At 45.2% G+C, this 13,908-nt stretch overlaps 1 protein-coding gene across 1 annotated transcript in view; it reads right to left on the reverse strand.

Annotated features, from left to right (window-relative positions):
* ANO2 (anoctamin 2) overlaps positions 1–13,908 on the reverse strand; it is a 384,000-nt gene that overhangs the window by 169,786 nt on the left and 200,306 nt on the right. Inside the window, exons 13-14 of the mRNA XM_008973750.3 lie at positions 10,307–10,389; positions 3,503–3,613 (exon numbers count right to left, since the gene is read on the reverse strand). Of these exons, the coding sequence (XP_008971998.1) occupies positions 3,503–3,613; positions 10,307–10,389 (194 nt within the window). The remainder of the gene's footprint in view (positions 1–3,502; positions 3,614–10,306; positions 10,390–13,908) is intronic.

Here is a 13,908-nt window from a genome sequence, read left to right on the forward strand (position 1 = left end):
GGACAACTGAATATCTACATGCAGAAAAATACATTTGAATACCCTCCTTAAATCATACACAAAAATTAACTCAAAATGGATCATAGGCCTAACTGCAAGTGTTAAAACTATAAAATTCTTAGAAGAAAAATTAGAAATATCTTAATGACATTGGATTAGGCAATGGTTTCTGAGATATAACACAAAAGCATAAGTAACAAAATTAGATAAATTGAACTATTTCAAAATTCAAAATTTCAATAAAGTGAAAAGACAATCTACAGAATTAAAGAAACGATTTCTACATCATATTATTTGATAAGACTGGTAATCCAAATATATAAAGAATTTCTTATATCCCAAATATATAAAGAACTTAATATATTCCAAATATAAAAATAACTCTTACAACCTGATAACCAAAAGCCAATTAACCCAATATTTTTAAGAGGCAAAGGATTTGAATAGATATTTTTCCAAAGAAGACATGCAAATGACCATTAACGATCACTAATGAAGTTCACATCATTAATCATTAGGGAAATGCAAGTTAAAACTACAATGAAATATCACTTCACACCACTGGGATGGATAAAATGTAAAAAACAGATACTAAGTGTTGGTGAGGATGTGGAGACGCTGGAAACCTCATAAATAGCTGGTTGGAATGTAAAACAATATAGCCACTTTGGAAAAATAGCATGGCAGTTCTTTAAAATGTTAAACATAGAGTTACCATATGACCCAGCAATTCTACTCCTACGTATATACCCAAGAAAAATGAAAGCATACGGCAAAAAAAAAAAACTTGTACCCAAATGTCCATTGCAGCATTATTCCTAATAGCCCAAAAGTAGAGACCACCCAAATGTCCATCAACTGCATCGATAAATAAAATGAAGCAGATCCACAATATAGAATATTATTTGGCAATATAAAAGAACGAAGTACTGATATATGCTACAATATGAATGAATCCTAAAAAAATGTTGCGAAGTGAAAGAAGCTAAGGACCGCATATTCTATAATACCATTTACGTGAAAGTCCAGAATAGGCAAATCTATAGAGACAGAAAGTAGATTAGTTGTTACCCATGGCTTGGCAACTATTGGGTACAGGGTTTCTTTTTCGGATAATTAAAATATTTTAAATATAAATTGTGTAGATAATTGCACAAATCTGTGAATATGCTAAAAACCATTGAATTGTGCACTTTAAATGGGTGAATTTTAGTGTATAAAATTAAATCTCAATAAACATGTTTAAAAAGTAAACGGACTTCGTATCTTTAAAATTAAAAAGAAAAAAGAAAAGCAAACAGGCCTTGGGGATCAGGCAGAGCTGGGTTTGATTACCAGCTTCCCCACAGCTAGCTACGTGGTCTTAAGCAAATTCGCGCACCACTCTGGGCCTCAGTAAATGGTAGCTTTTTACCATTCAACAGGAAGGAAAGTAAGGAGAGGTGAGGATATGCAGCATCAGGATTACAGTGAAGGCAGAACCAAGGTGATCTTCTGGGCTGAGACAAGCACATCCAAGACCACCAGCTAGAATTTGATTCTTTAGTCCCTGTCTATTCCTCAGAAGCAGGTGCCTTTCCTAAACATTCCACATGCAATGGTGCCCCTGCAGCAATGCTATGCGGTGGGTATTGACTACAACTCTTCCTGCAGACAAGAGCAGCATCCATCTTTATCTCCCACCTATGGCTGGATTTGGCAAGAACAGAAGCATTAACAATGTTAAAGAAACTGAGGAAACACAAGAAGGATCCTGACAATCAAATTCTAGACCATTTTTATCTTACACTACTCATTTGAGAAGGTCATTTCCCCCCAGTGCCCATAAGGCATTAGATGCTTTGAGCTTTGCATTCTCAACAGTGTAATGAAAATAGATGTTGAATGCTAAAACATAAACATATGTATCATTCATAATGCATTCAGATGTTTTTTAATTATTCATGGTTCCTGAAAGTTATTTGGCCAATCATGCATATATACCCAAGCAATGCTTATATTAGAACCACAGCCTCAGTGTACACAATTCCAGTTCCTTGGCATTCCCGTCTATGGAATTAAAATTCAATGAGTCAGTGGTCAATAAAAGTTACATGTGATTTCCATAAAATTATCCATTGTATATTGCTATGGGGTGGAGAAAGAAGTTTGCACGGCGTTGCCGAAGCTGACAGAACACAGAGTGCTTGCTTTCTGCTGAGGGTGGCGGTGATGATTAGTCTTTCCTAAGAATGAATTCATTATTTCCCTGAATAATTGGTGGTCTTGGACTTGGTCTTCGTCTAGGAAAAAAAATAACTCTGAGGGCCACCCCCTCTGTTCTGTTTAAGTACTGTTTTCTTAAAAAAAAAAAAAAATGCCAGCACTTTGGGCTCGAAAACACCACATTCTTCTGTTTTGATGCTTGCATAAATTTGCATGTTAACATGAATGGTTCCAACTTAAAGAATGTGAAATGAAATGAAATTTGAATTCAAATCCAAGATGGAGAAAAGACATATCTAAAAGCAACAGATTTTCAATCTAGTGGATTTTTTTTTTCAAGAACCAGATTAAGAAAGACATAAACTCTCCTCTCTCTCTCTCTCTCCCCACCCCTCCTCGCTTTCAAAGACGGGTGGCACACAGAGACAGGTATCCCAAAGAGCATCCCCATGTCCCCCCAACATACATACTCTGAGTTTTTTTACGAACCACAGCACAAATTCTGAAGCTCTGTTTTAATGACTGCATGCCACCATGAAACTGAGAGACATGACTCAGAGGACATGGTCACCATCATGTTTCCACGTTTGGAGGTCCACCAAGATAAAATGAAATGTAAGGAACATTGCACGAGTAGCTTGAGCAAATACAGGCATGTATTTGCCACTGCAGGCCCTAAGAGCCATTTCTTGTTCTATCCTTTGATTTTCCCATTGCAGTTGAAGGCTGTATGGCATAGCGGTTAGAGGCACAGACTAATAGACCTGCAGTGGAATCCCAGATCCACCTACCATTTACTGGCTGTGCGACGTCTGGCAAATGACTTCATCTGTGGACATAACTTTTTTCATGAGCCTTCATTTACATAGCAATAGTACCAGCCTCACAGACTTATTGTGAGATAACGTAATACACTTAGAACAGTGTCTAACATAGAGCAAGCGTTCGATAAGGATTAGCCGTGGTGGTGGTTGGTCTGGTGGGGTATTGAATGTTATTATTATTCAATATTTAGATGATGGTAGGAATCAGGCCTGAAACTGTTTCTCCTCTAACCTGCCCTCCCATTTTGACCAGATAGCACCGCTATCTGGAAAGAGAGGTCAAGTCATAGCGAAAGCCCATTGCCCATAATCTCTGGCTGCAGGACAATGCGAGATGTCATGCTCTCATCTCATCCCGCCCCACATCAACCCCTTCTCAAGCCCAGTCTCCCTTCACTAAGGCGTGCCAAACGAAATGACAACAGGATCTCAACAAGTAAAGAGGACCGTGAGCAGCAAGCCCAGCTTCATACCTCATCGCCACACTCCGTCGTGTTTGTTTCCAATTTCTGGACAGCAGACTTGTTGCTCTCCTTTAGCATTTTCTCTCGAACTTTGGTTTCATACTCAGGCCTGGAATGTTCCTAAACCAAAGAGCAGTGAGTGGTTAGTAAACAAAAGGAAGAATGACCTTGGCCTTAGGGTTATAACCAGACACATGTACATTAACGTCAGCGTTTAGGATTGGATGCTATTGGATATGAACTGCCCCACCACACACAATCACAAGGCATCTAGACATCACATCCTAACATAAGAACACAACGTGAGGAAGAGACAAGGGACACACAACACTCGTCATCACACTGAAAACCAAACCTGGGCACGTTCCTGGGGATAGCGCCGGTGTTGAGAAAAGAGAGAGGAAATGTTAACTGGATGGTTGATACGAAGAGGGGCCCAGTGCTTTGCAGAGCAGTTTCACCAGAGGCAGAGGGATATCCCCGGTCATCCCACCAACTATCGTCAGACCTCAAACTTTAACTTTCAACAAGCCAACTCCCAGCTGGAGAAACAGATGTGCCCCACAGCTGGGAGTGAGGGCAACAACAAAACTCCTTCCCTGCTCCATTATTCTCTGAGCTAAAATGGCGACCAATAAACATCAAAGTCAAGGGTGGCCATAGGGAATCTTAAAACTCACTTGCCTGGACCTGTTTGCTGTGCAGCCTCGGTGAGTAACTCATTGGCAAGTACAGCAATGCTCAAGAGACCTCACTGGGCCATTCAGCAACACAAACCTGAGTTGTGAGTCACCAGGCATGGGAAAGAGCACCTAACTAATCCAGAGGACCACGGTCAAATCAGTGCAGATGCCGGGGTAGGAAAATGCATAACTCACTTCAAAGAAAATTTAACTGTGTACACCTGGCCTCATTGACGGGTCTTCCTTACGGTTTCCAGCTCAAGAACAAACATCTACAGGTCTGAGGACTTCATGTTCCTGCATCGTTTATCGATAACTACTGGGCAGGGATTCAGGTACTGGCTCACGATGGGCTCTGCCATTCAGGGAACACACATGTCCTTATCCCTGTCCATATGTCAGAGATTCCAAAGGTCAATGGGCCAGGCTCTTGACCCGTCTCTGGCTTTCCCAAGACACGCCATGATGCAGGAGAGGACAGACCATGTAAGTGACTAACAAGCATAACTAAAACAACTGCAGGCGGTGCCATTCTATCCTCACCCATTCTCCGAGGGGACGTCAGTCCCACCCCTTCCAGGAGGACTTCTCCAACTGTTGCAACATACCTACCAGGTGGGGTCTCCTCCCTCTCTGAATTCCGAAACTTTTATAGCTTATACCACACACTGTAGATCTTCATTACGTATTTTTCTTTTATTTTTTCCTCGCTGTTTTGCATGTGAGAGTCTTCTTATTGTAACATAAAGATCAGCTACCTGCTCTGTATTATTCTATGTTTTGCACAGTACTTGGCACCATGCAGAACACACAGAAATCTCTGAATGCTTGTAAAGTGCACTTGATTTTGTCTCTCACCTTCATCCGTTCTCCAACACAGCATTTCCTAATGTGTGTGCCAAGAGAATTTCAGCTAAAAAAGGATTCCAAGGTCTAAAAGACTGGAAAACACTAGAACGTATCGACTTTCTGAGAGTCACAATGAGCACATTAAAAACTCTGAAAAGTACTACTGTCAAGAAGCTTGCTTAATTTTCCTAAGCACATCATTTCCCGCAGAGCAACTTTTGCCTGTAACAATTAATAACCTGCAGGAATACTTGGAGAAGTATGGTTTGAGGTTCTCCCCCATGGCCTCTGAAATTTGGTTGCTTTTCTTCTACGTTATTCCAATGGGAGATTTTAATTAAAAACTTAGCAGTATCTTTCAGTGAGTTCCAGAACATGGGTTCTACATCTCTTCAAGCCAGAGGAGCCTCTCCCCTTTCAGACCCTGCACAGGGGCTAAGGGAGGCACCCCTAGCTGACCGACAGGATGTTTCTGATTATCTCTGGCTTTCCAGGACATGATGTGGCAGCACACAGAGGAGTTTGCTTGAATCCCTCTAGGTGTGGCTGTGGCTCACCTCCCCCCACGCTGGGCCCCAGCTCAAAGCTCCCTCATCTTTTTTTTCTTTTTCTTTTTTTTTTTTTTTTGAGACAGAGTCTCACTCTGTCGCCCAGGCTGGAGTGCTGTGGCATGATCTCGGCTCACTGCAACCTCTGCCTTCCAGGCTCAAGCAATTCTCCTGCCTCAGCCTCCGGAGTAGCTGGGACTGCAGGCACATGCCACCAGGCCCAGCTGATTTTTTTGTACTTTTAGTAGAGATGGGGTTTCACCATGTTGACCAAGCTGGTCTTGAACTCCTAACCTCAGGTGATCCACCCGCCTCGGCCTCCCAAAGTGCTGGGATTACAGGCGTGAACCACTGCACCCGGCCATAACCCTTAACTTTTTAAAGCAAGCCTAGCTTCCTGAGCACTCAGACAGGAATCCGAAACTCAAAGAAGAGACAGGCTGCGCTGCACTCAGCTGAAGCAGGCCTGACAAGGACCTCCCTGTTTGCAGCCAAGCAAGTGGGGTGAGGTTATGGAATCCCTCAAATTGGACAACTGAGCTCCTGGCCAGAGCAGAATCCAGCCCCTGGGAGGGCTGCTTTGACACACCCAGCCACGGGCAGATCAGCCTGATACTCCTGATGTTCCCCAGATACAACAGCACTGGATGGGTTATCTGATGCTGAGTCATCACAGATCATCACCCCTCCCATCGAGACTCTGGGAACTGTTTCCACGTGGTCAGTCTCCCCAGGAGCCAGCTGGGAGGAAGAACCCAAGCCTGCTCAGGACCACATTTGTCTGATGTAAAGAGGTAAGTCCAGAGATACATCCAACAAATGTCTTCAACCAGGAGTCATCAAGCACCTGCTATACTCTGAGCTCTTTCCAGGCACTGAGGCTATACTGCCAATCCTAGACACAAGATCCCTCCTTCCCTGCAACTTATCTCCAAGTAGAGAAAAGGTACAGTGAGTAAACCAGCACACGAATGAGAAACTAGCAGATGAGGATAACAATAGCAGAAGAAATAAAGCAGAATGGCTGCTTCAGATTGGGGAGTTGGGGGAGGCCAATCTGAAGACGGCAATGTTTTCACTGAGACACAAAAGCCGAGAAGACAGGCCTTGCAGAGTCTGGGGGAAAAGCAGTCTGTGCAACAGGAATAACCAGGGCAAAGGCTGGAATGAGCTCGAGACAGAATGAAGGCCTGAGTAGCTGGAAGGTCTAAGCAAGGAGGAGAATGACACAAGCTGAGGTTAGAAAGGTAGGCAGAGGATTTGGTTTCCTGTGAAACCAGAAAGAAGTCACTGAGGATATCTAAGCTTTGATGTGATACACGAGGGGTGGGAGAGAGATGGGTGGGCAGGATATCTGTGTTCAGATAAGGCCACACTCTCTAAGAGGCCCAGGGTATTCCTGATGTGACAGAAGGTAATGGGCAAGAGTGACCCAGTGAGCTGAAGATTATCCCATTTTAGAGTATAAAACTCTGGAGGTCTGACAGATCTCCCTGCAAAAAGGACAAACAGGATCAGAGGAGTCCTTCAATAAGTCCCGTGATGATGTCCACAGGGACCCCCACAGGCAGACCTGCACTGGCCCAGGGGGGTGGGCCGTTGGGCTTGGTTGCTTCTTTCCTTCCCCACCCTCATAAGAAAGCAGTCTCCAGTCTTCTTCTGGCTTCTCTCTGGTTTCCAAGCCGGACTTAAGCCCTACTGCTTGTTCTACCCCTCCTGGGGTGACCCACCTGCTGGAGGCACCCAGGTGGGAGGACTAGAGGGTGCACAAGCTTTGGTGTATGTCAGTTGGCACCCTCCTTTCCCCTGGGAAGCAAGTGTTTCCTAGTGGATACCATGGGGAAGAAAGAAGTCTTAAGGTTATAGAAAGCTAGACTCTCAAGCATTCCTGATACTGGGAGGTGTCTGGTTAAAATAGAAAAAACTTCTAACCATGGCTTTCAAGGACCCCTGCCTCCCTCCCTCCAATGCCCAAGTAACATCTGCCTTCCACTCACTCCTCGTTTTGAATGTGGGTTAAATGCTTCATATAAGTCCTAGGACCCTTGTTCAAGTCATTCGTACCTTGTTATCCTGATCTTCATGCCTTCCCATGGCCTGGGAGATACAGATTAGCAATCAGGACCCTCCCTGACCCGGTCACCAGACTATACTTTGTCCTTGTCACCACTGCATACTGAGCCCTGTCCCCTGAAGCCAACTTGGCTTTCAAGATATCTTGTTGTTGCCTCGCTTTCCCAGGTCAAGGCTGCTGCTGTTTCTTTCTCGTGGGCGCCCCTTCTTCCCTTTGCTGCCCATTAAAAGCCAACCAGTCTTCAAAACCCTGATTTTTTAAGAATTTCCTCTCTACATTAGCCAGAGCAATTTCTCTCACACACTCTCCACTCTATTCTAAATATTTATAGACCAAAGAGCACCCTGCTGGATGCAGCCCTTTGGAGATCAGACACTACGCCTGAGATAATTCCATATTCCATACAAAAACCTAGTATGTAATAGATGCTTAATGGCCATGTTCAGAATTGAACTGAAATTGATGTGTGCTAATCCAAACTAGAAATGCATTAAAGGAAAAGTTGAGGCTGGCCTGTGCACATGTGCGGCACGCCAGTCACGTTACAGAACCAACCAGCCTTGCAGCAACCTCACACAGAGATCCCATCCGGAATGTCTCCTTAGGCCCTGGGTAAACCCAGTCTTGGCCAGGCCCGTCTCAGCCAGCACATGAGCTCCTCAAATCATGTACCTCCCAGGAAGTTACCATGGCTCATTGGGTTAAACAGATAAACAGGAAACCTGGCTACAGAAAGAAAAATGGATTATAATCTCACTCCTGCCAGGGACTTGTTACAGAGATTTCAAGGGTATTGAGTTATAACTGAGGCTTTTCTGATGGAGAGACTATGTTTACACTTGCTCTCTAACAGCAAGACGTGAGGGCTTCCTCAACTCTACTTAGCAGGCATACTTAACTTGTCTCTGGCCCCACACAGGCTTGGAGGCCAAAATGCATCTTCTTCTCTTTTTTGGAAACATTCTACAGCATTAGTGGAGTAGGCACTCTACCCTACCCACCTCCCCCAGCCTCCCTCTCTCTCTGTCTCTCTCATATATATGAGACATATTTCAGCTAAATCAAATGGGACCAATAATACAAACATTTCCCCACTAGATCACCCGCATTCAAACTTCTAGTGTTCTTTCTATTGGAAGGACCAGTTTGGGAACTTTCCTGCAAGAAATGAAACTGTCTTTATTATTCTCTGTTGCTTATCTTCCTAAATAATTTGAATCCTCTCTGAAGGCAGAATGCATATGTATATTCTCTCTTTCACCACAGAGTTCATGATAGTATTAGCCTCAGGGTATATGCGAAATACCTAGGACTAGAGTAGAGTGGGTACCCAATATATGGTAATGCAATGGGGTGGAGTGGGATGGGGATGCAATTAAGTGAGAACCCATGGGAGGTGGAGAAAGGCTGTATCATTACATCTCTCCTTCCAGCACTTTCAGGCAGCACACCCTGCACTGGTAGATTCCATTCCATGCTGCTGCCCTGCGGGTCCTGCCACTCTTCTGCCCACCTGCTCAAAGGCAAGTAGACTACTTAGAGCATTAAGGAGAAGAAATGGTGACATGCCACAGATGTGGGGACATACAGGCTTAGGAAGAGACTAAATTAGGGATTCCACTTCTTTCTCATAAAGTGTCAGGGCCACAAGGCCCCAGGTCCCTAGTCCAAGGCAATCACTGTAGGAGAGTAATGAGCAGGCTTGTGTTCCATGCAGCCACCTTACTGCTGTGGCCAGTCCTTGCAAGTGGGTACTCAGGCAACTGAAAGTGCCTCCTGGCCCTTCTAGACGGCCCTCAGCCCCTCACCCACGATATCCACACTATTGAGAGTCCCTGCTTGACATCCCATCCATGGTGGCACCCGGTGTCAGGAGGCCCTGAAGGTTTTAATGGTCAGAACAGAGGGGCTTGCTGAGCTTGGAAGTGAAAGAAGAGGGGAGGAGGGCTGAGTGGCAGTGGGGTTGCTTTTGGAGGAGCAGGAATTATGGTGGGAATAGATCATGGGAGCAAGCACGACACACTGCCCATCATCGGCTCACCAGCATCGAGAATGGGGGGCTAGTCCTCAGAAGAGCTATAAGGGAAGGCTGATTTATTTGCATTATTTAAAGATCATCTGTCCAGAACACTGCTCTAGAAGAACCTATCCTTTCCCTTAGCTCACGCCTCCCCAACTCCCCAGTTTCACACACAGTGCACTGGCTTATACCACAGAGGTTTAGCATTTCTTTCTTCATTCACAGACATCAAAGACAACCAGCACCTGACACCCTGCCTCTCCTTTGGCCCTCAGGAGGCCCCCAGGGCATTCTGACATATCCCTGATTCTCTGGCTTTATGATCTCAAGATTACCTCTTGCCTCTTGTTCTTGCATCTTCTGCCACCTCTTTCCCCAGAGGAGGGCACTGGGACATCTGCCCAAACATCAGGCTCAATGCCCTCCAGCTCAAGGGAAGAGGGGGTACTTGAACTCTTGGCCTCAGAGTAGGTCAACCATGGCCCAAGTCCATGGAGCCAAGCTACCCAGGCAGCCACTGTGAGACCCAGCCAGTGACAGCAAACATACATGGTTATCTCACTCAAGAGAGTCCATTTCCAGGGTCAAAACAAAGCAAAAGCCCACAGAAGTATGTGAGAAATACGTGAGAGAACTCACTTCTTCCTCTTCTATGCCAGTCAGGTCCCAAAAGTAGCCCAGTCGCATCTGTAGCCTCTTCCAGTTTTCCAGGAACATGGTAGCTTAAAAAGAACAACAACAACAAAAACCTTGATTGTTTTTGAAGAGTGGATTCTGTACCCTTTGGGCTCACCAGTGGAGGTGGGGGATAAGCTATTTTAAATTTAGGAGCTCTCTTTAATGCATTTAGCCTCTTTTTCCCACTTCTAGGTGAAACTGCTAGAAATACTCCACATCCTTGAGAGCCAATAGATATGTTACACACACACACACACACACACACACACACACACGCTCCTTTCTCCACTTCTAAGTTATGAGAGAAGGGTAAACACTGATCTGGAGAAGTAAAGTAAGGATGGCGGGATGAAGAAAATAAAAAGGGAGGGGTCTGCAGGATTTTTTGACAAGCCTCATCTTGCCTACGCATACATTCTTTCTTCCTTCACCTTCATCAGCACTGTCACTTTTTCCCTACATTTCTTTCTTTCTGTCCCCAGCACCACTTGCCTCATTTGGGCCCTAATCATCTCATTCTGAGGTTACATAACAGTCTCCTAACAGTTCTACCTGACTCCAGACTTTCAGCCTTCCAACCCATCCTGCATGTAGCTGATAGAATAATCTCTGTAAAGTAGTATGCATTCATTCTTCCATTTGCTTAGCAAATAGTTGTAGAATGCCTGCCACACCTACACATCCATCAGTTTGCCTGCCCCACCCACGGCCCTTTGAAGGACCAGCACGCCTTTCTCAGCATGCTCTAGGAAGAACCTGATACCCCCGCGAGCACAACCCTACAGCCATGGTTTGTTATACCAGGGCTGAACATCTGATCCAGGGCCTGCTGATAGAGCACTCAGATTCCCTCCTTTGAAAATTGAAACCAAAAGACACAAAGAGGAGCAGGGATGGGAGAGACCACGCAGCACCTGAAAGGAGGGAAGGCCTTCGTTTCCCACAGCATCTCTAGCTCCAGTTCCCAAGAGGCCTGGTTATATTTCATTTCCTACACCCAGGAGCTTGTCTCTTGCTTTCTTAAAATAAATCTCTTGTTATTTGAGTAAGTTTGAGTGAATTTCTAATCCTGCAAAAGCACCAGTCCCAACTAAGGTATCTGCAATGTACAAAACACCATTCTAGGCATTGTCAGGGAGATTGGGTGAACTTCATGTGGATTTTTCTTCTCAAGTTGTTTACAATCTGTGAGAAGGGATTGTGAACAACTACAATACAAGACATAAAGTGATCAGGGCCTTAAGAATGACACAGATGAAAAAGCTGTGGGCCTGCGAAGAGAAGTGCTACCTGCCAGAGGAGGCATCCGAGCTGATTTTTGAAGGACAATGGCATTTGGGCACTGAAGGAGTGGGCAGAGGAAGGGTGCCAACACTACCTGCCTACATGTTCAATGGCTCCTTACAGTCTAAGTTCTTCTCTCTGGATTCCAGGACCATGTATGTCAAGCCTGAACTATCTATCTGAATCGCTCATCCTGCCATTTGACAACATACATCCCATGCCCGCATTACAGCTGGGTCATCCCCTCACCGTCATCTCCATACTCGACTTGCGCACGTTGTCCCTCTCTCCTGTGCTATCCTCCAGCTTCTACCCTCATCCTATCCTGACCCAGCTCAAGTCCCCCTCTTCCATAACATCAGTCCCCATGGCACCCTGTCCTCCTCACTCCTACTGCCCTATGTTCATGGCACCCTGGAAAGGGAGGGACATGACATTCCCTGAGGCCATCCCTACAGATCCACCCCACCTCTAGCAGGAGCCTGAGCACACTTCACTACATGCCATGCCTGACTATTGGCCGACACTTCATGTTTGTGATGTAATAACAGGACTGTAAACTTTTCCTGGCTCTTAGCTGCCTATGTCTACCTCGGTCACAACACAGAACTAAGAATATCAAACACCTATGCACTGGTTGAATACACAGTTACTTAAAGCTGCATTTGTTTTACTTGCAGCTACATTATGGTGCACTGATTTGCATGTTTTCATCTGACATGACATTTTGCATACACTGATTTGCATGTTTTTCTCCCTTGGATTTGAGGCCTTTCTCGAGTGTGTGTATTCCCTCCTAACACTGGCTTTGGCCTGGGGATACTAAGAATGGTAGTAAGTCCCTCCTCTTCCTACTGCTCCTTCCTTGGTTCCCGAGGAGGGCTGTGCACACAACAGTGCCCAGAGTGCTGACCGACTGGTGTCTCCATGAAGGGAGGAAGTCAGACTGCAGGAATGATGAGAGGGGCAAAAGAGTCATGGATAGATGAGTCGTGAGGGCAAGGGAGGACCACCATACTGATGGAGAGCAGCTCCCAGTTCTGGGTGCACATCTATGCCAGGCACTATGCTACATGCTCTGCATGCACACTCAATCACATGTCACAAGAGCACTGTGGGGTAGGTAATATTTCACTCAATTTACAGATGAGGACAACAATGCCCAAAGATTAAGTAATCTGCCCAAGGTAACAGGGCACCTTGGTCAAGAGTGTTGACTTTAGTGACACAGAGCTAGGTTCACATTTACCTGCTACGGGATCCCTAGCTGGTAAGGAGCAGAACTGAGACACACATTAGGTCTGCCTAGGTCAGTGTCCTTAACCTCTATTCGGAAAAGAGTTCTGAAACCCTGTCTCTTTCCTTCCCTTTTCAGTAGGACTTCACTCTCTTTCCCAACATACCCTGGAGTTTGAAGTCAGACCCACAGGGGAGCCAACAGACTTGGGTCCTGCTGACTAGTATCCCCCAAGACCTCCTGACTCCACACCGCCCCTTCCACTGCCACCAGCAGCCCAAGTCTCTCTCTATGTACAGCCATTTCTTCCCAGCCTTATTCCCAGCAGACCTGGGCCCTGACCCAGGCCCACCCAGCACAGCACCACTAATCATAATAATCATGGTAATGAGAGGCATTACTATTATTTTTAATTGTAATTTGTAGACAATCTTGCCTAAAGGTTCTTGGCTGCTGTAACTGAATACACAATCACATAAAGCACAGCAAGACTGTCAAAAAACAAAACCAAATCCTACCCTATGCCAGGAAGTTCTGGCGCAATCTCACCCCTGGGTACTTTCCCTGCACTGTGATGTGAAAGGAAGACAGTGGGTCCAGGGGTGGGGTAGGAAATGACTGAGGATCTCGTAAGGGGTGGGAGGTAGCTGTTCATTACAGCTATCGAGGGAAGAGAAGAGGCAGTTGTTGAAACTTGAAACTAGGAAGTACAATTGAAAACCAAGTTTCTCTACAACAGGGGATTATGTGTCCCAAGAAAGTTCTTGAAAGATTATAGACCTGGAGTTATTAGGTTTCAGCAACTCAATGGTGGTAATATCTGCAAGACAAATTATGGGCATTAGAGTTGTAATATAGCAAAAAATGAATATGTATTCTGGGTTCCAAATCAGCTCAGGTGGATCTTGGGGTAATTCCACGATGCTCCTGTTTGATAAGGAGACACAGAGCTGCCAGTGACTTCCCAGGCAACAAGCCCCAACTTCAGTGTGTTCTACCGACCCTGCCTGTGAATAGTCCCAGGAGTCTATGGTCACAATTC

The sequence above is a fragment of the Pan paniscus genome, chromosome 10 (assembly GCF_029289425.2).
Source record: "Pan paniscus chromosome 10, NHGRI_mPanPan1-v2.0_pri, whole genome shotgun sequence".
NCBI lineage: Eukaryota > Metazoa > Chordata > Mammalia > Primates > Hominidae > Pan > Pan paniscus.